The sequence below is a fragment of the Falco cherrug genome, chromosome 3 (assembly GCF_023634085.1).
Source record: "Falco cherrug isolate bFalChe1 chromosome 3, bFalChe1.pri, whole genome shotgun sequence".
In the NCBI taxonomy this organism is placed as follows: Eukaryota; Metazoa; Chordata; class Aves; order Falconiformes; family Falconidae; genus Falco; species Falco cherrug.
Genome location: NC_073699.1, coordinates 47040684 through 47062687, shown reverse-complemented (window position 1 = coordinate 47062687; position 22004 = coordinate 47040684). Strand labels below are relative to the sequence as shown.

At 43.2% G+C, this 22004-nt stretch overlaps 2 protein-coding genes across 2 annotated transcripts in view; one reads left to right on the top strand and one right to left on the bottom strand.

Moving 5' to 3' along the window:
• Positions 1–233: 233 nt before the first annotated feature.
• Positions 234–17402, top strand: SDCBP (syndecan binding protein). The gene is made up of 9 exons (XM_055705450.1): positions 234–370; positions 4917–4982; positions 7882–7960; positions 11638–11747; positions 12067–12225; positions 13646–13821; positions 15051–15222; positions 15786–15877; positions 16686–17402. Exons 2-9 carry the CDS (start codon positions 4932–4934, stop codon positions 16738–16740), a joined length of 894 nt encoding a protein of 297 aa, XP_055561425.1. The 5' UTR covers positions 234–370; positions 4917–4931; the 3' UTR covers positions 16741–17402.
• Positions 17403–21579: 4177 nt separating this feature from the next.
• NSMAF (neutral sphingomyelinase activation associated factor) overlaps positions 21580–22004 on the bottom strand; it is a 39654-nt gene continuing 39229 nt past the window's right edge. Inside the window, exon 31 of the mRNA XM_055704692.1 lies at positions 21580–21938. Coding sequence (XP_055560667.1) covers positions 21844–21938 — 95 coding nt within the window. The 3' untranslated portion in view covers positions 21580–21843. The remainder of the gene's footprint in view (positions 21939–22004) is intronic.

Below are 22004 nucleotides of genomic sequence, written 5' to 3'. Positions count from 1 at the left end.
ACCAATGAAGGCAGTGCAAAGGCAGTAAAAAATGAAGAATGCCAGCGGCGAGCCGCCGCCTAGGTAAAGCAAGCAGCCGGTGGGGAGCGTTGCCGGCCGCGGTGGGAGCGGGGGCCGTGTCTAACGGAGCCGGGCCGCCACCCCCCGGCCCCTCGCCGCTCCGCCGCCGGCCCCGACCCCCGCCCCGCGGCGCCACCTTCCCCGCCCGCCGGGCCCGGCCCCCTCCCGCCGCCGGCGGAGCATGCGCGGGGCCGCGCCAGTTCCGCCCCCGCTCCCCTCATAGCGGCGCTGCCGGGACCCACGGGAGCCGCCGCTGCCCCTTTCTGTGCTGAAGGGCCCTGAGGAACGGCAGCCGCCGCCTCGGACGAAGGTACAGGAAGAGGCCGCGGCCGGCCGGCTGGCGGGGCCCGGTGCCCCGTGTCCCTTTGTGCGCGGGCCTGGGGCGGCGGCCAGGCCTCGGCGGCGAGGCGGCGCGGCGGGGAGGGGAGGGGGCGCGGCGGGGAGGGGAGGGGGGGCGGCGGGGAGGGGAGGGGGGGCGGCGCGGCGGGGAGGGGGGGCGGCCGGGCTGCAAGCACGGCGGCCGGGCATGGCGGAGCGGGGAGGGGGCGTGCCGGGGAGGCCGGTGCCGGGCTGGCTTCACTGTGCCGCTGGCGGGGGCAGCGTTTGTCCCCGCTCCGCCGGGGAGCCGTGACGGGCTCCTGCGGGAGGGGGCGGCTTTCCGGGGGCGGCCGCTGCCGGGCGAGGGGCGCTGCCTCCCCGAGGGGCCTCTCCGTCCGCGGCCGGGGAGAGCGGCGGGCGAGCGAACGCCAGTGTGTCCGCGTCCTCCGGCGGTCGTGGGCTTGGGGGTGTCGTCCGACCCCGGTCAGCCCCCGGGGCCGTTGCGTGAGGGCCGTGCTTCTCGGGCAGCGCCTGTGAGGAGGCCGGGACGTTTGTAATAACTTCTTTTCAGACAGGCTAAATATTGCGGGGGGTGGAGTGGATGCGACCGGCCTTTTCGGGTAAGCGGGCCGCGCTTCGGGTCTGAAATGGAGGTAGCAGCTTTCAGAGCTAAATGTGTAACGAGAGCAGTCGCTCAGAGGCTAATTGGGTGTGTGTCAGAAGGGACACGCTGAGTTACGTTAGTGGAGGGCTCGTCTTGCGAAACGGTTGCTCAGTTCCTGATGTCTCAGCCTGACCTTCAGGAGGTTTTGCCCCGGATCTGCTTCAGAGGTGAATTTTGGGGTTCCGAAGTGCCTGACGTCTGGAAGTGGAATCCAGTGTTTCAGTACTGGCGTTGTGGGCTGCCGTAATGTCTCCACGGGCCACTGGCAGAAAACACCTGTGGGTGGTGGGGTTTGTTCTGGTTTGGTTTCTTCCCCCTCCCCCAGTACTGACGGCGGGTGCTTCCAGAGACGGCCGGCGCGGGGGCTCGGCGGGGCCCTGTGCCGTGTCCAGCTCCGCGCTTTGACCCGGGCAGCGTGCCCGGCAGCCCGGCTCCTCCCGGCTGTGCCGCCGAGGGCGGTTCGGGATCGCTCCCCCCCGCAGGGCTTCCTGCCGGCCCCCCCAGCCCGGGCCGGGGCCTGGCGCTGCCCTGGGCGAGCAGGATCTGCTGGGTGGGACGAGCTGGCCGGCAGCGGCAGCCAGGCGTTCCAGCCGGGGGCACTGAGAAGTGGGGGGAGTTCTTAGGCCATCTCTCCTGCTCCACACTCTTCCTTTGGGTTTTACTTTTGCTTTCCTAAGCGCTTGCGTCCCTCGCAAGATGCAGGAATATGGAAATGATCAGGGAAAATGATTCTGATGTCACTATAGGCCTTTAACAGAGAAAAGGAGGTTATAGTGACTCCTGTTTTGTGGTAGCTACTGCCCAGTGCCTCAAGCCACTACAGTGCCTGCTGGAACTCCTGCTTATGCTGTGAATAATGCTGCACAGAAGTTGTGGGGAAGTTCTTCCTGCAATTACTGGTCCCTGACAGTGACAATTGTTAAAAAAAATAATCATATTTTAAACTAGATACAGTATTTTTGTGGGTCTGGCCTTACCTGGCAAGGGGTATTCGTGTTACAACTGCCTGTGCAGAAATTGCAAATACCATATAGAAAGCTATGAGCTCACTGAATGCAGTTACCGGGTGACAGTTATTCTGGCTGGTTAGTTGGAAAACCAAAACCAATAACTAGTAAGATTACAAGGAGGGAGCTAGCCTGGTGGCTCCTTGGTACCATGGTGAATGCTTGGGTTTGTGAGCCTGTGGCTGGGGGTTGTAAAATGGCAGGATAAGCTGTTGCAGTGTTGTCTGTGATCCAAGAATGAATGTATATACTTAGCTTTGCTTGTATCTTTCTACCAAAAGCACTGTGCCTCTCTTTATAAATTAGAGGAAGGTTGAGGTTGCCTGTTGATGACAAATGTCACCACCAGTAATTGTGTACAGACTGAGATTGGTCTGTGGAGAAGAACTGAAGCTGGCTGAGGAATAAACATGCTGGGGTTTGCGGCGTGGAAGTGTCACTGGGACAAGGGATGCAGCAGACCCTGTGCTGTGCTCTGCTACTGTGCGGATGTCGGAGATCACAGTCTGCAAAAGGCTGCCCTTGTGCCCCTTGTTGCCCTACAACAGGGTGATTCCTTTGGGGACACACTGTCCTTTTCCTGCCTGCATGCTGCTGGGGGTGGGCTGACTTCAAACATGTACCAGTGCTTGGACCGGCACCTGAATCTACTAGGGCAGCTGTAGTGTAGAATTAGATGGTGAGTCTGATGCTGTGTCTGACTTGACCGCTGTTAGCAGCAGAATGCAGCATCTGGGCACCACTTACCTGAGCTTTGCTGGACTCCAGCTTGCATTTGCTATTACCTGTTTTGGATGAGCAAGAGCACCAGACTGTTTCAGGTCAGTACTGGATTAAAATGGAGCTTTAAACTGGGTTTAAGTATGTATGTTTAATTTATAAAGCTTCTAGGCTTCAACCATGTTTGGTTTAGTTACAACAATTAGTCAAAAATGTCAGTGGCAATTAATTGTTACAACATAACTGGCTGCACGTTCACAGTTTAGGTCTCAATTTAGGGCATGCTTTTTGAAGTTTTATTTGTAGCTTGATATGATACTGGAGCTGTTGAGCGCTCTGCTGAACAAGTAGAAAAGCTGTTGATGAGTTTAGTGTAATACAAAGATGTCTGTTGTGTTACTGCAATATCACATTAGACATTTTTTTTTTAAATCACTTGGTATCTGCACATACAGAAGCAGTAGCTCAAGGATTTGTGCAGTGGTCACTTTTAATCTGGAATTTTTGCGGAATTGCTACACTAATAAGGACCTCTATTGTTTGGATGAGTAAATGAATCCCCAAACTGGAAGATTTTAATAGAGCTGCCTCACTAAGGGCCTTCTGTAACTTGCAAAGCTGTATCAATCTTGTTGTCTTCTCTTTCTGTTGTCTTGTCCCCCCCCCCCCCCCCCCGAAAATGTTCCCATATGTTGATGTGAAATATTTTATTATGGTTTTGAAGAGTTCAGCTGACCTAGGTAAGAATGTGAGTGAGCTCTGGAAAAATGGGGTTTCCTGAAGCCTCAGGTGCTCAGCCCTAGCACCAGGCGAACTTCCAGCTCCGCCTTAGAGGATCATGTGAAATGTGGTGTGGGTTGTCTTTTTTTTTTCTGGTTTTGCTCCCTTCCCCCCTCCTTGGTTTCCTTTTGTTGTATTACTTCCTGATAAGTTGTTACAGGGCTCTCCCAACATCACATGAGAGCCAGCCTGGAGCCTCTGTGTTTTGAAACTCACTACTGACTGAATCTTGCTGGTTTATGGTCTCTTGGTGCAATTAATGTGCTACAGATGGGCATGGAAGGCAGTTCTTTTCAGTGGCTTATTAATTAATGTCATGGTTTAACCCCAGCAGGCAACTAAGCATCACACAGCCGCTCCCCGCCCCCCCTCCCCTGCCACCCTGCAGTGTAGGGGAGAGAACTGGAAGAGTAAAAGTGGGGAAAAAAAAAAACCCTCATGGGTTGAGATAAAGATAGTTTAATGGGACAGAAAAGGAAGAAAACAATGATAATAAAAGAATTGCAATATACAAAACAAGTAATTTGCGATACAATTGCTCACAACTTGCTGACCGATGCCCATCCACTTCCTGAGCGGCAGCCCCTGGCCAGCTTTCCCCGCAGTTCGTATACTGAGCATGATGTCATATGGTATGGAATATCCCTTTGGCTAGTTTGGGTCAGCTGTCCTGGCTGTGTCCCCTCCCAACTTCTAGTGCCCCTCTCTCACTGGCAGGGCATGAGAAATTGGAAAGTCCTTGACTTGGTATAAACACGACTTGGTATAAACACTACTTGGCAATAACTGAAAACATCAGTATGTTATCAAAATTACTCTTACACCAAATCCAAAGCACAGCACTGCACCAGCTACTAAGAAGAAAATTAACTGTCATAGACAAAATGAGGACATTAGAATATCAGAACTGATGAAGGTGTTTAGATCCTTTAGATAACAGGGTGAAAGCTTCTGCAGTTGTATATAAAATACTGTCCCAGTTGGGAGGAGGACACTAGGAGGAGATGGTTAGATTTTTTCCTCTTAACCTGCATCATCATTGCATCCTGGCCTCCTAAAGTCTGTCTTTGCAGTGCATCATGTGAAACTGTTTTCTCTGTATAGGCTTTCTTACCATTGAGACTTAAACTTTGACAACGCTAAGTTTATTAGGTAAAGCCTATTACACAAAGGCTATTGCTGATAATGGTTTAAATGGGTAGTCTTAATGGAATTTGTGCTGTGCCGGGTATCTGTAGTACTAAGACTTGCAGGTCACAGATCACTTATTTAACACTCTATGCCTGCTTGCTTTTTCTTAAAGTTGTAATACTAAGTAAATATCTCTAACTGCTAACCCTGTTGTTTGTTTGCCTCCCCATACCCAGTGAGACTGCATCAAAATGTCTCTCTATCCTTCCCTGGAAGATCTGAAGGTTGACAAAGTTATTCAGGTACGATGGGCTCTAATAAGATGAGTTTTGATGACAATAATATATATCTTGTGATATTTAATCCAGGGAAGGGGAGACTTTTGTTGTAGGTGAGAGTTCGTTTTACCATCACACTCTAAAAGGGAAAAGATAAAAAACCTGTGATGTTAAATATGATTAATGCTTATTTTACCACTGTTGGGTATATTTATTGTTTTATGTATTCATTAATAGTAATTTGTCTTTATGTTGGAATGTCTAGTTTTTTTGAAGTATAGGTACTTTGTCTTAAATAGACAAATGCGGTCAGTCTTTTCTCATACTTCAGCTCTGATGTGATGAATAGGTGTTGACTGCACTAATAGATCTGCTATCTCACTCCTGGTGTTCAAACCTGTGTCAGAAAACTGTCATGGTCAGTTGGGCACAACAAAAGAACACTGGGCTCTCTTAGTATCATCTGGCATCACAACTTGTCCTCTTGCTATTTCATGGTAGTGACCAGTTCTTTTAATATTTCCAAGATGCTCACATTTGTTTAAAACAGTTTATGTATAAGAATATTGGTAGCTTTATTATGAGACAGGATGAGGCTGAAAAAAATACCTGTGCAACAAAACAATGAAAAATATTAATGGATAAAAACTCCATGAGAAATTTGATATGAATGTATTTTACAAGGAGTTTCCTTGATTCCTTCAGCATTTTACCTAGCTCCCGTTCTTATTTCCTAAACTTAAACTGTATTGCCTGCCAGTTCAAACAGTAGCAATGAGTTATACTGCATTTTAATGTAGCTGCTACTGCTGTCCTTGTCCTTCTCACTGGGAAGCAACTAAGCAAACTGCACAGAACAGCTTATTAACTCTCCTGAGCTGTCCCAAAGTGGAGTGCCTCAGCCTCACCTGTGTTTCTGTGTGTGGGGTGTGCCTCTTGAAGTTGTGGGTGTTGTGTTGGGATTTCTCATCGTTGTCTGCCCACCCCACCCCTTTTATCTTATCAAAGTCCTTCATCTACAATCAGGTAATCCTGAACTGGGGGGGGGGAATAAAAGTACCCTGGAGCCAAGAATATGCTCCTTTGGCCTCTTAATGACCAACTGCTAGAGTTAATCTATTACATTTATTACAATTGTTAATTGTAACAAGTATGCCATTCCACTTTCACTGATATTTTTCATAGAACCATGGAATGGTTCAGATCAGAAGGGATCTTTAAAGGTCATCTACTCCAAACCCCCTGCAATAAGCACTAACATCTTCAGGTTGGACAGGGCTCTGAGCAATCTGACCCAGCTGATCTTGATGGTTTCCTGGGATGGGGCATCTACCATCTCTCTGGGCAACCTGTTCCAGTGTTTTGCCACCCTCTTTTAGTTGAAAACCCTTGTTCTGTTGCAATGGGACATGCTAAGAAGTCTGTCTCCATCTTTCTTACAAGCCCCTTTAAGTACTGAAAGACCACTATAAAGTTTCCCTGAGGCCTTCTCTGGGCTAAGCAACCCCAACCTTCTCAGGCTGTCTTCACAGGAGAGGTGTTCTGTCCCTGTAATCATTTTTGTGGCCCTCCTCTGGACCTGCTCCAACAGGTCCATGTCTTTCCTGAAGAGCTGAGCAGACGGGGAGAATCACCTCCCTCAACCTGCTGGCCACAGCACGTAGCAAAGGCTAAATTATTTGCCTCTCCCAAAAGGTACATTACAAAAATGCTGTTTCTTAAAATATGTGTCGGAGAGCAGTATTAGGAGAAAAGGAGGCAGCGTACTGAAAGATGAAGCCTGTATCCAACACAAATGTGTGAGATTAAAATGACTGCTGTTTAAAACAACATACTTGTTACATTAAATATTCTAACCTGTTCTTCTTGTCTAACGTTTCAATTGAAGGCTGTTCTTCTAAATACATCTGGTACTGATAAATGATGAGTCATTCTTGCTCTGAAACATTTTTCTAAAAACAACTTCCTGGAGAGTACAGGACTATGAGGTCTTCTATTTTAAGCGTGATTTCCTTAAAAATGTTAAGTAATTTGACTGTCACATTGTGTTAGATGATTTGTGTGTCCTGTTCAGTGTCAGGTTTCACTATGCATTTACCAATTTCACCCCCACCCTCACCTTTGACGTTCAACCTCAGGAGAGCTATTGGTATAGCTGTTTCCATCGCACTTAACAGGCCTTTCTAAGGCAGTTTTTCACTGATACGATTACACAAGGCCAAACATTAGTAGCTGAGGTGTTGAGAAGGAAGGAAGGAAGTTGGCTTTATTTTTAACTTATATTGTATTTATTAAATACATTCTCTTATATTTGTGAGTCAGTAAGCAATACAGAAATTAAGCTTAGTGTGTTTGCTGTAGTGGCAACTTCTGTAAAAAAAAATAATTTGATAAGTTCCATTTCTTTCAGAAGGTATTAATCTAGTAGTGTTGGGTTTTGTGGAACTTGCAACATTTAAGGGACCGTTGTAGAACTCATGAAGAATGTCTGTAAATGACAAAGAGGTAAAACAGCTGCTATCCAGCTGGAAAAAGTAATTGCAAAACACTCTACCAAAGTTCATACCTTGAAACTTAAAGTTATAAAGCTTTGTCAGCCAAGTTTAATGTGTCTTAAGGCTCTCTAACTTCCTTGATGACAAAAACAGAACAGGTTGACGGAAAAGCCTTTCTGCGTTATTACTGTAGCCTTGTCTCTGAGGGAGATGCAAGTTGATCTACTGAAGTACTTTGATACTACTACAGCATATTGTATTGAAGTTATTTATTTCAAAGAAAAACATGTGACTTCAGAACTTCAAGATGAATAGTAACTAGTGTGTACAAGAAAAAAACACACTTAGTCTTTGGCCTGGGTAATAAAGATGTAATAGACTTTTTTTTTCTTGTGCAAGATAACTTATGTGAGTGTCTTTGCTTTTAGGCCCAGACAGCCTTTTCTTCAAATCCAGCTAATCCAGCAATCTTGTCTGAAGCGTCTGCTCCTATTCCTCACGATGGAGGTAAGCTCATGTGCTGTATAGTATCCCAATGTTGTGGAATGCAGTTATGAAATACTAAAGTTAACAGTACAGTCAAAAATACCTATATATATGTAACCCTATTTATGAAAGGTGAGACTGTGCCTTCTTGGAAATGCCAGCACCCACCTTGGTGAAGGGTTATAGGAGTCAGAAAACAGTGTTTGCTTATAAAAGGAAGTTGTGGCAAACACTAACTCTTTCCTTTTCCAAGTAAGCCTAATGTAACAAGGTTTGCTGTTGGTACCATTTGAGCTCTTTTAAACTCTGACTCAAACACTTAGTTTTCCTTATTTATCACGTGTATATTTGTAAGCTTTAGAGGGCAGCATGAGACTGTCTTTCTTCTCTGTATGAGGTTGCTTAAGCACAAACACAAATCTCTTTCAACAGAGAAGAGCCCAGTTATAAACGATAACAATTAAAACAATTTTATTTTGGGTTCAATCAATTTAGGTTGAGAAACAATAAGCAAAAACAGCGCTGGGTGCGCGGAGAACTCAATTACTTCCACCACAGGCACACCTGAGTCCTAAAAGCAGCGTCTTTTCTCCCCGGATCCTGACCAATCTCTTCTTGCCGGATGTTCATCCCATCCCGCTCTTTCCCCATTGGGTTGTCAGGGTATGCCTTCTCCTCCTACTGGCTCTCCTTTGGTGTGCTTTTTTCAAATCTCAAGGTCTTTGTCTCCTTTGGCTGTCGTTTTCCTTATCTCCCTTGTCGGGCTTTTCCAAGCAGCGATTGCCTCAGGGGAAGGGGAAGCCATCACGTTGTCTTAAAGAAGAACCACACGTGCCCACTCGCCACAACTGCGATACAGGTCCCATATTTACACAGGGTACAACAATTGCACTTATCACAGTACATTCTATTTTTGACATGAATCATGACTGCGTTTATCACACCAGGAAGGTGGAACTTAATCTTACCATGTTATCAACATAAAGCTTCATACCATGTTAACAACGTAAAGCTTTATCAAGATAAAGCATTAGGTGAGATCTAATGCTGAATGACCTGGGAGCCCTGGGGGACAGCAATCTGGCCATGAGCCAGCAGTGTGCCCTGGTGGCCAAGGAGGCCAGTGGGATCCTGGGGTGCATCAGGAGGAGTGTGGTCAGCAGGTGGAGGGAGGTGATCCTCTGCTCTGCCCTGGTGAGGCCACATGTGGAGTGCTGTGTCCAGCACTGGGCTCCCCAGTTCAAGAGAGACAGGGAGCTACCGGAGAGGTTCCAGTGGAGGGATATGAAGGTGGTGAGGGGACTGCAGCATGTCCCTTGTGAGGAAAGGCTGAGAGGGCTGGGCATGTTTAGCCTGGAGAAGAGAAGAAGACCGAGAGGGGTCCTTATTGATGCCTAGAAATATCTCAAGGGCAAGCGTCAGAAGGACGGGGCCAGGCTCTTTTCAGTAGTGACCAGTGGCAGGTCAAGGGGAAATGGGCACAAACTGAAATGAAAGCAGTTCCTGCTGAATATGAGGAAGAACTTCTTTCCTTGAGGGTGACAGAGCCCTGGCACAGGCTGCCCAGAGAGGCTGTGGAGTCTCCTTCCCTGGAGACATTCAAAACCCACCTAGATGCGCTCCCGTGCAACCTGCTTTGGGTGAACCTGCTTTAGCAGGGGCTGGAGTAGATGATCTCCAGAGGTCCCTTCCAAACCTGACTAATCTGTGATTTGTACCTCCTTCTCCTCCTTTTCTCCCACAGACATGTACATCCATGAAGGTGCACAAGTATGTTTGAGGTCAGAACTCTGGGTTAGTGAGTTATACTTGGTCTAAAAAGCCTACAGCCTCTAACCAGTGTGACCAGCAGCAGTGCTGGAACAGCTGTCAACAATGCTGGTGGATCAGTTTGTAAAGCTTGGTGGATGTAACTTTGTCCCCTGTTCTCCTGTGGGTGCTGGTGTTTTTAAGATGACTTTTAAGGCAGGGGTTTGTATAGCTGACCAGAGCACTGCCTCTTGTAGATCCCTTCTGGAATAGATACTTACCTGGCTTAACTTCACCAGACCAGTTTTGAGTTAGCTTCAGCACTCCCTTCTTGGCAGCGTTCTTTCTGGTGTCCAGAGTTTGAATTTTCCAGAAGTTTTTGTGTCTGCCGGCCAAATGACAGAATTTTGATATCGACTTGTGCACTAATTGCTCAAGACCTGTGCGTAGCTAAAGAGTGGTTAATAATTTGGTATATCCCAAATGAAGGGAGGCCTACACCATCTATAGGATGTGCCAAACCCACCAAGAACCCTTCTGTTCTGGGAGAGGCAGGAGAATATACAACATCAAGAGCTTTTGGATGTGTTCTGCTATTTGGAGGTCTCAGTTTTGAATGAGAATGTAATACAGCGAGCAAAGATGCATCTTGTGTTGTGGTCTTTGATGAAGAACAGAAGAGAAAAATGGAGTAGCTGCAGAAGTCTTGTGCAGCGTTAATTGTATATAATCCTAGGGGCTTTAAAACACAAGGAAAAGTAGAAAGAATATTCATTGAAAGATTGTTAACCAGTATTGGTAAAACTACAAGCTGATAGATAAATCCTGAAATAAGATCAGACAGCTCTCATGTGAAGCAGTGTGCAAACATGACCACTGAAAGTATTAAGGAGCAAAAAAGTCCCTAGTTTATACTGGAATTCACCTTGCAATGACCTTTGTTCTGTCCCAGAAAAGTTACTTTCCGTTCTGGTCAAATGTAGATTCTTATAATAGCTTTATACTTAATAGTTTTATATATGTACCCATAAACAAACTGTGGAGCCTGCTTGCTTCCACGGCCGGCCGGCCCTTGCACCACCTCGATTTTCAAGTAGCCTGTTCTGTCCCCACCAATTCAGTGAGAACAGCAGGTGGACTCTCAGAAGAGTTCTTCTAGCTGCCACTTGTTAGTAGCACCAGTTAATCTGTGGAATGTCAAGAGCAGTATCAAGCTTATTTCCAGAGTGGTTTGACTCGAGGTCTGACAAGTCTGTCAGTTTAACTTCCTTTCCTCCCACTCCTTTCTGGTGTAGAGGAATCTTCTGCTGGGTATTAGGGGCCGTGTTTGTTTTGTCTTGTTCAGAAGCGTGTCTAAAACCACTTCAAAGCTATGAGGAAATGACAGCTACTTTATGATGACTGATACAGCAGACCGTGCTGTGGACCTTACAGCCGGGAAGCTGTCTTCTGCAGAAACTGCCATGCCTGGGATCTGGAATGTCCTTGGCATGGCCGTCTTTTGAGAGTGCTGTCTTGCACTTGCTGGAAGGTGGCTTTGCGTCTGTGTGCATTCTCCAGCATACCTGGTTTGGGGGTGGGAGGGGGAGTAGTTCCCCACTAATTGCCCAAAAGCTTTGGAGCAAGGGTGTGTCTTTATGGAGGGCAGCACAGTGTTGGTTTTGGAATTTAGCACCATGTGTCTAATGTTTGTGCCCTAAAGGATGAATGGAGTAACTGAACGTTCTCTGTAAGCTCTTCATCTCAGAAGTGCTGCTGGTTACTCAGCTAAACTGGACTAGAATAACAGCCCTGCTCCAAGTGTGTCTTCCATTGTAATTTTCAAATTAATGCGTTACAAAAGCACAAGATCTGTTGAAGTAATTATACATGTGAAAGCAGTAACTGCTCGTTCTGTTAAACCAACAACTGTACTGATGGAGTTTTTTTGTTTTGTTTTTCTCCTATAGGCTTATACCCCAGACTGTATCCAGAACTGTCTCAGTATATGGGCCTGAGCCTCAACGAGGAAGAGGTGCAGAGAAACTTACCGGTGGCAGCAGCTGCTCAGCCACAGGGTGTAAGTACCAGTCAAGCATGTTTCGGCAAAAGTATAAAGACTAAATGTATATCTAGCATTCTAGAGAGTAGATTACTATTTATTTGTTTTGAGTACCATACTTGACTGATAAATGAATTATTTTGACTAACAATACCTATTTTAATCTGGCCTTAAACCAAGCACTATATTTCCAGTGTTGGGGTAGGGGAGAGAGTGAAGAGAAGCAGGTGTTGTGAATTAATTTGTGTGGGTTTTTTTAAATATCACTTCATATAAACTGACATATACCTACTTTAAAAAAGTTGAAACTGTTGTCTGGTTATTTTGTTTTAATCAGCAACTGGTAACACGACCTTCTACTAATTACATGGTAGCTCCAGTGACTGGAAATGATATTGGAATTCGCAGAGCGGAAATTAAGCAAGGCATCCGTGAAGCAATTTTATGTAAAGACCAAGATGGCAAAATTGGACTTCGCCTTAAGTCTGTTGACAATGTAAGTATAGGAGCTTGCTTTTGCTTATACAGATATTAATGCTGGATTAAACTTGTAGTGAAGTTAGTGTATGGTCACAAAATTGTCTTCTATATAATGCTTGCTTATCCTTTATTGGGATTCTAAAATCCTTCATTAGATCAGTACCTAGATTTCCAGCTATCTGGACTAGGATCTGAATTTACAGTGACAATTTAACTTCCGTGTGTTTTGTAACATCTGAAAAATCCTTGTAAGTTTGGTTGGGGTTTTTTTTCCCCCACTTCACAGCATGAAATTGTCCTTGCAGAACTGCTGTGATACTTGTTAGCAGTTCAAGACTTCTTGTCTCTGTGGAAACACTGAGCGGTACTTAAAGCTCAGCAGTATGCAGAGAACTGCCCATGGCTTAAAGTAGTTCTTCTTATAGATTCTTGCAGTGTGTTGCTGGTGAGAAAGTAAGGATAAGGGTGGGCGTCATCTCACCTATATGTAAAGAGTAATTTCAGAGTAGGCTGCTTTTCAAATTTCCTTCAACATGAACATAGGTGCAAGGAGATCCTTAAATCTGCTTAGAAGCTTCTCTGTTTCAGTGTTGTTTGATTCTCAACATGGAAAATGCTACTTTGAGTGTTTGTTTTTCTCCCCTCGGGAAGGCTATTTAATTTGATTGTTTAAGAAAAAAATGTACTCAAGGTTTCATATAAGGTTAAAATGCTTTTTGTAGTTCTCGTAACGCAAGAAATGCTGATGTTTTCTTAGAGTAGATGTTTTTCTTGTTTTGTTTGTGACACCTCCAGCTCAAAGGTATTATCTACAGTTTGCCTTGATATGCTTTACTTGGTTTTCAGGGGTACTTTGACTAGAAATAGTTTTTTAACACCTTGAGTTTTTTAGAGGTGCTAGCAAGTCATAATTGATTAAAAAAAAAAGTTGAAAACAAATGGGGTTGTGAAAGAAGGAAAAATCTGGAACAGAGTTCCTAGCATTGCTGATTTATTCTCCAGCAATATATAGACTTAATGTCTGACAAAGGAATTGTTAGTTAAATGTAGAAGGAGATACGCAAGTTTACAACTGGTCTGTTTTGATCCAGTTCAGATTTCTTGTTAAAGCAGAATAATATTTACCCCTTTGAGTAAGGCTTTAATGTTTGTCTTTTTTTTAATGTTTAGAGATCTAGCCAGAACAACTTGCCCACTTCTGAATTTTATTCTAGCATTAATTATCTGTCAGTCTCTTAAAGACATCTATAAACAGGCTGAAATTTCAAAAACACCTCTTAAGGTGATATAGTTAGCAAATTCTTCTGTCTTTTTGGTTTGTATTACATAGAGAATGGAAAAGCTTAAAGGGCTGTGTGTTATGTCACTGGTCTTCATCTTTAGGGAAGAACTTCCTCCTTTTTTTTTTTTTACCCCCTTTTTATCCTCTTTTGTAGGGTATATTTGTCCAGTTAGTTCAGGCAAACTCTCCAGCATCCCTTGCCGGTCTGCGGTTTGGAGACCAAGTTCTGCAGATCAATGGTGAAAACTGTGCAGGATGGAGTTCTGATAAAGCACATAAAGTTCTGAAACAAGCTTCTGGAGAAAGGATTTCGATGATCATTCGGGACAGGTAAAGCCAACTGCAGATGTGGACTGTCATTGTCCATCTCAGAGTAGTAACTCTGGGGATTAGGTCTCCCCTTGCTTGAGCAGGACTGTGGGCATAATAGAATCTGTTTGTCCATGTACTTCAACAGTAAAGATACTCAGAAATGATCCCTTTTGTGGGGAACAGTCAAAATGGTTATTAATTTGTTATACCTCATCGTGCCCGGAGTGTGCACGGGATACTTGCATTTTCCAAGGTAAACTAGTGAGTGATAGCACAAATCAAACTTAAAACTCTGAATTCAAGAGTTCTGTGCTTTTTTTTTCAGACACAAATTGACCGTTGCTTATACTAACTGAAAAAGCAATGAAAGATGGTAGCAAAATACTTGCTATGTTAATGAATACATTTGCATTTTTATTTAGCATGATACTTTTCTTGTGAACTGTTCCTTACGTGTGGATTAATGTTAGTTTTGCTAGAAGTATGCTTGAACAATACAGATATTTAAATAATGAGCTCATAGCTATTTGTATGTAGTAATAATAGGTCAGATTCAACAGAAGTCTGTAGGTTATGAGAAAATGGATGGTATGACTAGGTACATGTCCTGAAGCTTTTTCAATGTTCATTTTTAAGAACCAAGTTTGACTCGGTGGAGGGAATGCTGCTTCCATTGGTGCAGCTACTTCTACCCATGTATTGAATCAAACTACTGCAAGCAGTAGATTCCCTGCTCTGTCTACCAGTCCTGTGCCCAACTCCTCGCCCTCTTCCTGGATTTACTAGCTTTTTTTTAAGGCACAACTTAAATGTTTATGGTCTGTAAAGCAGTAGAAATGTTGGGGAAGCCTTGTACTCCAGAATCCTGTGGTCTGCCTATAACTGTTAAAACTGCCTGTGCTATTTTATCTACTTTGTAACATTTGTAGAGAACGCTTAATTTTTGGTGGATGTTTGTGTGTGGGGGTGGGTGGGTTGATGTTGTATGCGATTTTTGTGTTACTATTAATCCAGATGGTGAAATGCCTGTAGAACAGGGAAAACATATAAGGTTTATAAACAAGTATATATTAATATCACAATACTAACAAAATCAAGTTAAACCCAACTACTTTTTGTTGTAGTTGATGTGTAAGTCTTTTAGAGTACAATTACCTTTTGTAAGTCAAGGATGCTGAAATACTGTGTGGTTCTTTCTGTGGCTTAGTAGACTGAAAGAATGGTTTTGCATTTTAAATGTCTTCTAGGCCTTTTGAACGAATCATTACTATGCATAAGGACAGCACAGGGCATGTTGGTTTCATATTCAAGAATGGAAAAATAACCTCCATAGTGAAAGACAGTTCTGCTGCAAGAAATGGACTTCTTACAGAGCACAACATCTGTGAAATTAATGGCCAGAATGTGATTGGATTGAAGGTGAGATAAGCAGCATATGGTGGGTGTGGGCAGCTGTGAGTTTGTGTGTGTATAGTAACTGTCTTGGAGATGGCAATGGATTGTAATATATTGTTTGATGTTCATAAAATCAGTCACTCATGAAAGGTAACAACTTGCTTGGAGAGAAATGTGTATTTTGAGGCTTCTTTGCAGTTCTGTATCTGTAGGCAGGGCAACACATTCTCTTCCTCTCTGCCCCTACCTGGCTAGGCTGACCCTCAGTTTTTATCTTTAATCTGACTTTGCTGGCAAAACAAAGAATAGGCTTCTCTTCCTGCCAGCCTGTGTCAAACTCTAGTAGGAATTCTGTGTATAGTGTCTGTATCCCTTCTCTAGGCAGTTTGTACTAGTGATAATGTGATAAGCAAACATCTATGAAGTGGTATTGCAGGTTCAGTGATTTGCCCTGAAGGTTAAATACTCCACGCAAGGAGTTGTGGGTCTCTTTAAGCTGCATGAAATGTCTAGAAAAAGCTCTCGAACAGCTGCTTTATTAGTCAGCTCAAGTAATGTTGCTCATATGACTTGTTGTTTAATAACAGGACCCCCAGATTGCAGACATCTTGGCAACAGCTGGAAATGTAGTGACCATTACTGTCATGCCTTCCAGTATTTATGAGTATATAATAAAGAGGTAGGTAATAAACAAAGCAAAGAAGCCGTGGTGTTAATTATAATCAAGTTGACAGTGACTGTTTTTCTGTAGGTTAAATAAAATGTACTCATGCTAAGACTTAATTAGAAACTTAACATGAAGACTGGAGAGGGGGTGGGAGGAATCTGAAAATTTGCTTCATCTGATGTTTTATTCAAACTGGTGTGTTTTGGTTGGTTTTAAACTAGTCATGTGTTAGTAATGCTTGTTTGCCTTCTCTTGAAAATGCCTTTTCTAAATGTAATTTGAATAAGACTTGAGTTTCTGAGAACTTTCAAGTACTTAAGTAACACAAATATTTGTTACCTTGTAACTAAAACACTGCTTCTAGCGCAACTAACTCGGGTGACCTACACGTGACTCTTGGCAGGATGGAGGGTTTTTTCTAATCCTTTGGCAGCAGTGGCTTTCTACATCTAAATCTCTCCTTCAAAAATGTTTTTGAAGCTGCTAGAAATTAATAATGCTTTAGGTATAATTGAGTCTTCCCCCTGCCCTCTTTCTCTCACTTGTGGTGCTACTCTGCTTGCACACATGCCCGCATCCTGAAAGATGGTTGTAACACAACTCTGTTACTAATAAAAACATTGAGTATCGTGGGCTTCCCTTCTGTGTGTGCAGTTTGGTGCAGCTCTCTGTAGCAACATATTTGTCAAAAATAGTGGAATAAAAGGCCAACTTTGAAGTAGTATTGAAGGGCTGGCAATGACAGAGGGACAGTGATCAGAAGCTTTAGTGGTCTTCTGCAGTTGTCTTACAAAACTGAATGCCTTTTCCTTTTCTTTAGGATGGCAACTAGCATTATGAAGAGCCTGATGGATCACTCTGTTCCTGAAGTCTAAACTTGCATCATGTATGTGTGTGTACATATATATAATGATGATTCCACTAAACTTGGGCTATTATACTCGGTGATTTTTTTTCTTCTGCACACGAGCCTTTCTGGAGGCTAAGAGAAGATATGCTGCATCAAGCATTTGCATCTATAATGGCTGGGAATGTTACAGTTCAACATATCTTGTTTATTCACAAACTGTAAAACTTGTAGCCTTATATGCTTGACAAATGTGAAATTCCACTTGTTATGACTTCTTTTCATAGGTCTTTTGGTTTACTACTACTATAAGCCATTGCAACTAAAGGAACCAGATATCACTTGCGAAGTCCCATGTTGTTACCTAGGACAATGCTGTGCTTTGTATGTCTAAGACGAATGAGTATTTTTACTGCTTTCTGTTCGCAAGAGTAGATCTGAAATAGCGTATTAGAAGTATGGCTAGTACTAGTTAATTTTTTGTTCTAGTAAATACTGTTTACACAGGAATGCCAGTTAAGCTGAATATAGCTAAAGGCATCATTCAGTAAGCGTATTAAATAAAAGTAGTGTACAGATACTCATATCTTTTTATTACTTGTTATACAAATTGTAACTAAAATGCTTATCTCTTGCCTTAACCATGTTCTTAAGGATTCAGAAGTAACCAAATAAATGACTGAAACTTTAGATCCTCTGTGTGTGCATACTTAAGATGAGCTAAGACGGGCTTGTTGAGGCCAGTTTCAGCCAACAACAAAGACATGATAGGAAATACAATTTAAAGTAGTCTTCTAAATAAGCTTGCTGCCTACAACGCTGAAATGTTTTAAAAGGGTAGATCTGGGATAATTTAAACAAGATCTGTGTAACTCTTCTCATACCTTCAGCTTAACACATGGCATGGCAGCCTAGCTCTTCTACAAGATGTACTGATTGTATAGATGCAACTTTATTTTAAAACTGTTTGCAGCTGACTGGGTGTACTGGGTCTGGTTGGGATGGAGCTAACTTTCTTTGTAGCAGTGGGTATGTGCTGTATTTGAGACTTGTGACTAAACCAGTGTTGATAACAGCCATGTGTTTGCCACTGCTGAGCAGTGCTTGCATGGCGTCAGGGCCTCTTCTGCTTCTTGCTCTGTCCCCTGCCCCCGGGGGGTAGACTGGGGGTGACCAAAAGGCTGAGAGGGAACATAGCTGGGACTGCCGACCCAAACTGACCAAAGAGAGAAATGCCATGTGGCTTGACACCATGCTCAGCAATAATCTGGGGGGAGTCTTTTCAAAGTAGTTGTTGCTTGGAGACTGGGCATCAGTCTGCTGGTGGGATGCGGTAAGTGATTGCCTCTACATCACCTTTTTTTTCCTCTCTCCCCCCTTTTACTTAGTTGAACTATCTTTATTGTAACCCACAAATTTTCCTAGCTTTTGCCCTTCTACTACTCATACTGTCCTGCTGTGGGGTGGGTGAGTGAGAAACTCGGTGGGGGCTCACCTGCTGGTTGGGGTCAACCCACTGCAACTGCTCATAGGCATGTTCAGCTGAGACTCTGTAAGTGATCTAAGTTAAACACTAGTCTTGGGGAACAATTTCCTCAGCTATGAAATGTAGGAATACTGAACTTCAGTCTCCCTTATAGTGGGCATTAGCCTAAAGTCAAAGCAACTTGCTTTAGTATAGGTATGAGTTGTTGTAAAAGGGGTGTAAGGAATCAGTTCAGCTATACTTCTAGAACTAACTTGGATCCAGAATTGGTCTGGGGGTGGGGGTATCTTAATTATTTACTTGCTTGTCCATCTAAGTAAAATAAAAGATGACTACAGGAGCTCCCACCAAGAGGAAAAGTAAACAGTTCATAGCTTGGCATTACAGTATAGTCTCGTGTACTGTCAACTTTATCGGCCTGGGTAGCTAGTTGCAGGTTTCTTCAGTTTGTAGGAGAAGCAGCAAAGGTGGTAGGGTTGAGAACTTTTGTTGTGGGTCTGCACCACAGCTTCTGTTCTTCCTGGGAGTGCTCAGAGTTAAGCTCAGCTCTACCTGTGAAGAAGAGTCTGTCTTGTACCTTCCTTTTTCTCTAATTTTTCAGTTATGGTAACTGAGAGGAAAAATTGTTACACTACTTCAGGCTGAAGTGGTGATCAAATTCATCCTGGGAGCCATTTTAATTGGAATATTTGGTTACTAAATGCTGTGCCTCTGGAACCATGGTGGCAAGCACTTAGTGGCAGTCATTGGTGACTTCATGTGGTGCTGGTAGGATTCAGCCTTATGGGCATAGGGCCTGTAGCAGTCATCTTTTAAGTTCCTTGGCAAGCTAGGTCACTTTGGTATGAATCCCTGGAGCCTCGAACAATGTATTATTGAAATTCTGATCTCTGCCTCTAACCAGTTTTTACTTAGGAGCAGATGATTCAGCAGGGAGGGGCCAGTTCTGTACCTGTTCAAGCTTTAAAACTCCTTATTTAAGTGAACCTGTTACCACATTACAGCTTGACCGATGGGGTTTAGGCCACCTGAATCTTGTGACTCCCCAAGTGCAAGTCTGGCTAAAACATAAATAGGTAGAGACAAAACCAGGTTGGAGGAATATACCCCCAGAGGAAGAATACACTTCTAGTTATCAACCAGGTAGCTGTAACAACAGGGGCCATCCCTTGGAAATAGGAGGGGTAGAACTTCAGTAGAAGTACTTAGTATACCTCCAGCTCTGCCATACAGCAACCAAAGTGAAAGAACTGATCCAAACCCTCTCCTTTCCATGCAGGAACAAGCTTGGACAGAAGAGTAAGGTATAGTTAAATGTACGTACACCAATAAACTTGGAGTTAAGCTGCAAGAATGTATCAGTCAATATGTAATTCCTTGCACGCATCTGATCAAAAAAAAACCCCAAAGATACTGATGATAACCCTGTTACTAGGTTGTAACTTGATTCCCCTCCTTCCCTCCCTTAAAAAGCTGCTTCATCACCCAAAGCAGCCTTAGCTGACTGAGCATTCTGTTTCATGAGTGCGCTTTACAGCAGAAAACAAACCTCAGCTGCACTTGAAGAGCTATGTGTGGTATGTATCCATATTTAACTAAAAGTAAAGGGTATCTTTTCTCTGAGGCAGAGAAATTTCAGATGTCACAAACTTCAGAGTCATTTTTCCTCTGGTTGACATGAGTGGGAGGCCCCCTAATGACAAAAGAGTCTAGTGTGCCCAAAATTGGGGTAAGGCAGCATCAAGGAAACAAGTGTGAAGGTGCATAGCATATTGTTGCTCAGGTAGTTCTTTTGTGGTTTTCAAGCACGCTGGCATATAACTTGAGTTGCAAAATTGCACATTAGCAGGTACAGAATACAAAAATAGGATGTGCTGAAAGGAAAAAGGAGTTACAGTGCACCTCTTAAACCCAGGCTTGTACTGTAATGCAGAAAACCAAAGCCTTGGGGGCCAGGGACAAAATACAATAGGGTGGAGGTAAACAAGCAATATGACAGGCACGCTTGAAACACCACATAAAAAGCTTTTAACACAATCCAGAAATGACCCAAGACATTTCCAGGCAAGCATAGAATGTGATTTTCTATCTCTTCTTTGCCTACACAGAGATTTATTTGGGAAATATAAATACAATGAAAGGTGAAGGATCAGGGCTCATGCTAAATATTCTGCAGCAAGACTGGTAACAGCAGGCACAGATGATATGGCTTAATACTTTGTCACATGTGCCTTCACCACACATACTCATTGATTACATAAAGATTCAGTTATTTGCTAAGCCAAGTGAGTAAAGCAGCTGAAATACCAGTTTGCTTTGACATCATGCTACTACCTTACTGAAAGGTAAGTTCAAACTCCAGCATAATAAAAAAAAAATTGGGAGACTGAAAAAACAGCACCTAACCATAAAACAATTGTTTTACAATGCCAGAGAAACACCTGTGCCCTGAAACAGGTGTTTTGGTATCAAAACCAAGGCAGGATATCTATAGACAAAGGGCCAGCTGAACATAGTTTAGAAGAATGCTTGGACTGGACACATTGACAGGCCACCTTAATACCAGCAGTAAAGAATACCATCAGAGAAATAAATATTGATCTTGGGTCATACTGGGGCAACATCACAACTACTTGTTGCTGTAATAAGCCACTTAAAGACTATTTCAAGTCTAGTTTCAGAACAGCTTATTGCAGGAAATCATATCTTAAGTCCTACAGAGTGTAAGCCTAGTACAACACTGCTTCGTCACTGGGTTAAGACAAGAAGGGACTGGATAAACACAGGAGCTGTAGCTCTGTTTAAAGGCTCTATTTAAATTCCATCTCAAAGATTGTATGAGTTGAAAGAAGTTGAGAACACCAAACAGAACAGGACAATGCTTAAGATTAAATATTTAGAGAAGGACAGCACCATAAGTGATAAAAGGCAGTAACAGCAGATCCTAAAACTAATTTCAGGTCCATTATTAGGGGAAGACTGATATCAACACATTACATGTGTTCTCTGTTAAGAGGATCACTTCCTTTCAGGCTAATATATTAATACTGTTTCTCAACAGGAAAAAACAATACAGAGTATGTTCTTATTCTCTATGCCTTTGCAAATAGCCACCTTTAGACGAGATAGTAGACTAGACTGACCACTGCTCAGGACGGCACCTCCTTGAGTGTTTGAAGTAGTATTTACCACTGTATGCATCGTCACTAGGAAGAAAGGTTGCCTACACAAGAGGTACATACATTATGTCATGAGACATGGCACTAAGCTGCAAGCATTCTTAAAGACTTAAGTTATTGCGAGTGTTTCCTCTTTGAAATCTGTTCAAACAGCAAGGTGTGATTCATTCTATGTAAATTAAACAATGACTGCAAAGACCTCTTTAATTATGAAAAATAGGTCTTTAATTTCATCTCAGATACCATTTTAGACAAGCATTTTCAGTACAATAGTTGATGAAAAACAAATGCATACACTATGGAAGTTAAGAGCTCTCAGTGAAGTTACCATGACATAGAAAGTCATAGCTGAACAAAGCTTCCTATCTGGTTGAACTTCAGCAGCCATCATTGCACAGAGTTAAGTTCCTTTAAAAGATTTGGTTTAAAATAAAGAGTTCATTTAAATGTCTGGAGGGAAAGGCACTTAGTATTGCAGTTTCCAGAACATGATTTGTTTGTCTTCCCCTCCTGTAATAACACTGTTGCACTGTTCATTCATCCACATGGACATTACAGCACCTGAGGAAAAAAAACCCCAAAACCAAACAAAAAAGTAAACCCAAATGCAAATAAAAGTGGTAGTTG

What these genes read in the sequence shown, in the direction of transcription:
- SDCBP (XM_055705450.1), top strand. Translation starts at nt 4,932, where the DNA reads ATGTCTCTCTATCCTTCCCTGGAAGATCTGAAGGTTGACAAAGTTATT. An exon ending in TCCTATTCCTCACGATGGAG is followed by an intron (nt 7,961 to 11,637) that starts GTAAGCTCATGT and finishes TTTCTCCTATAG; the next exon opens with GCTTATACCCCAGACTGTAT. An exon ending in TCGATGATCATTCGGGACAG is followed by an intron (nt 13,822 to 15,050) that starts GTAAAGCCAACT and finishes AATGTCTTCTAG; the next exon opens with GCCTTTTGAACGAATCATTA.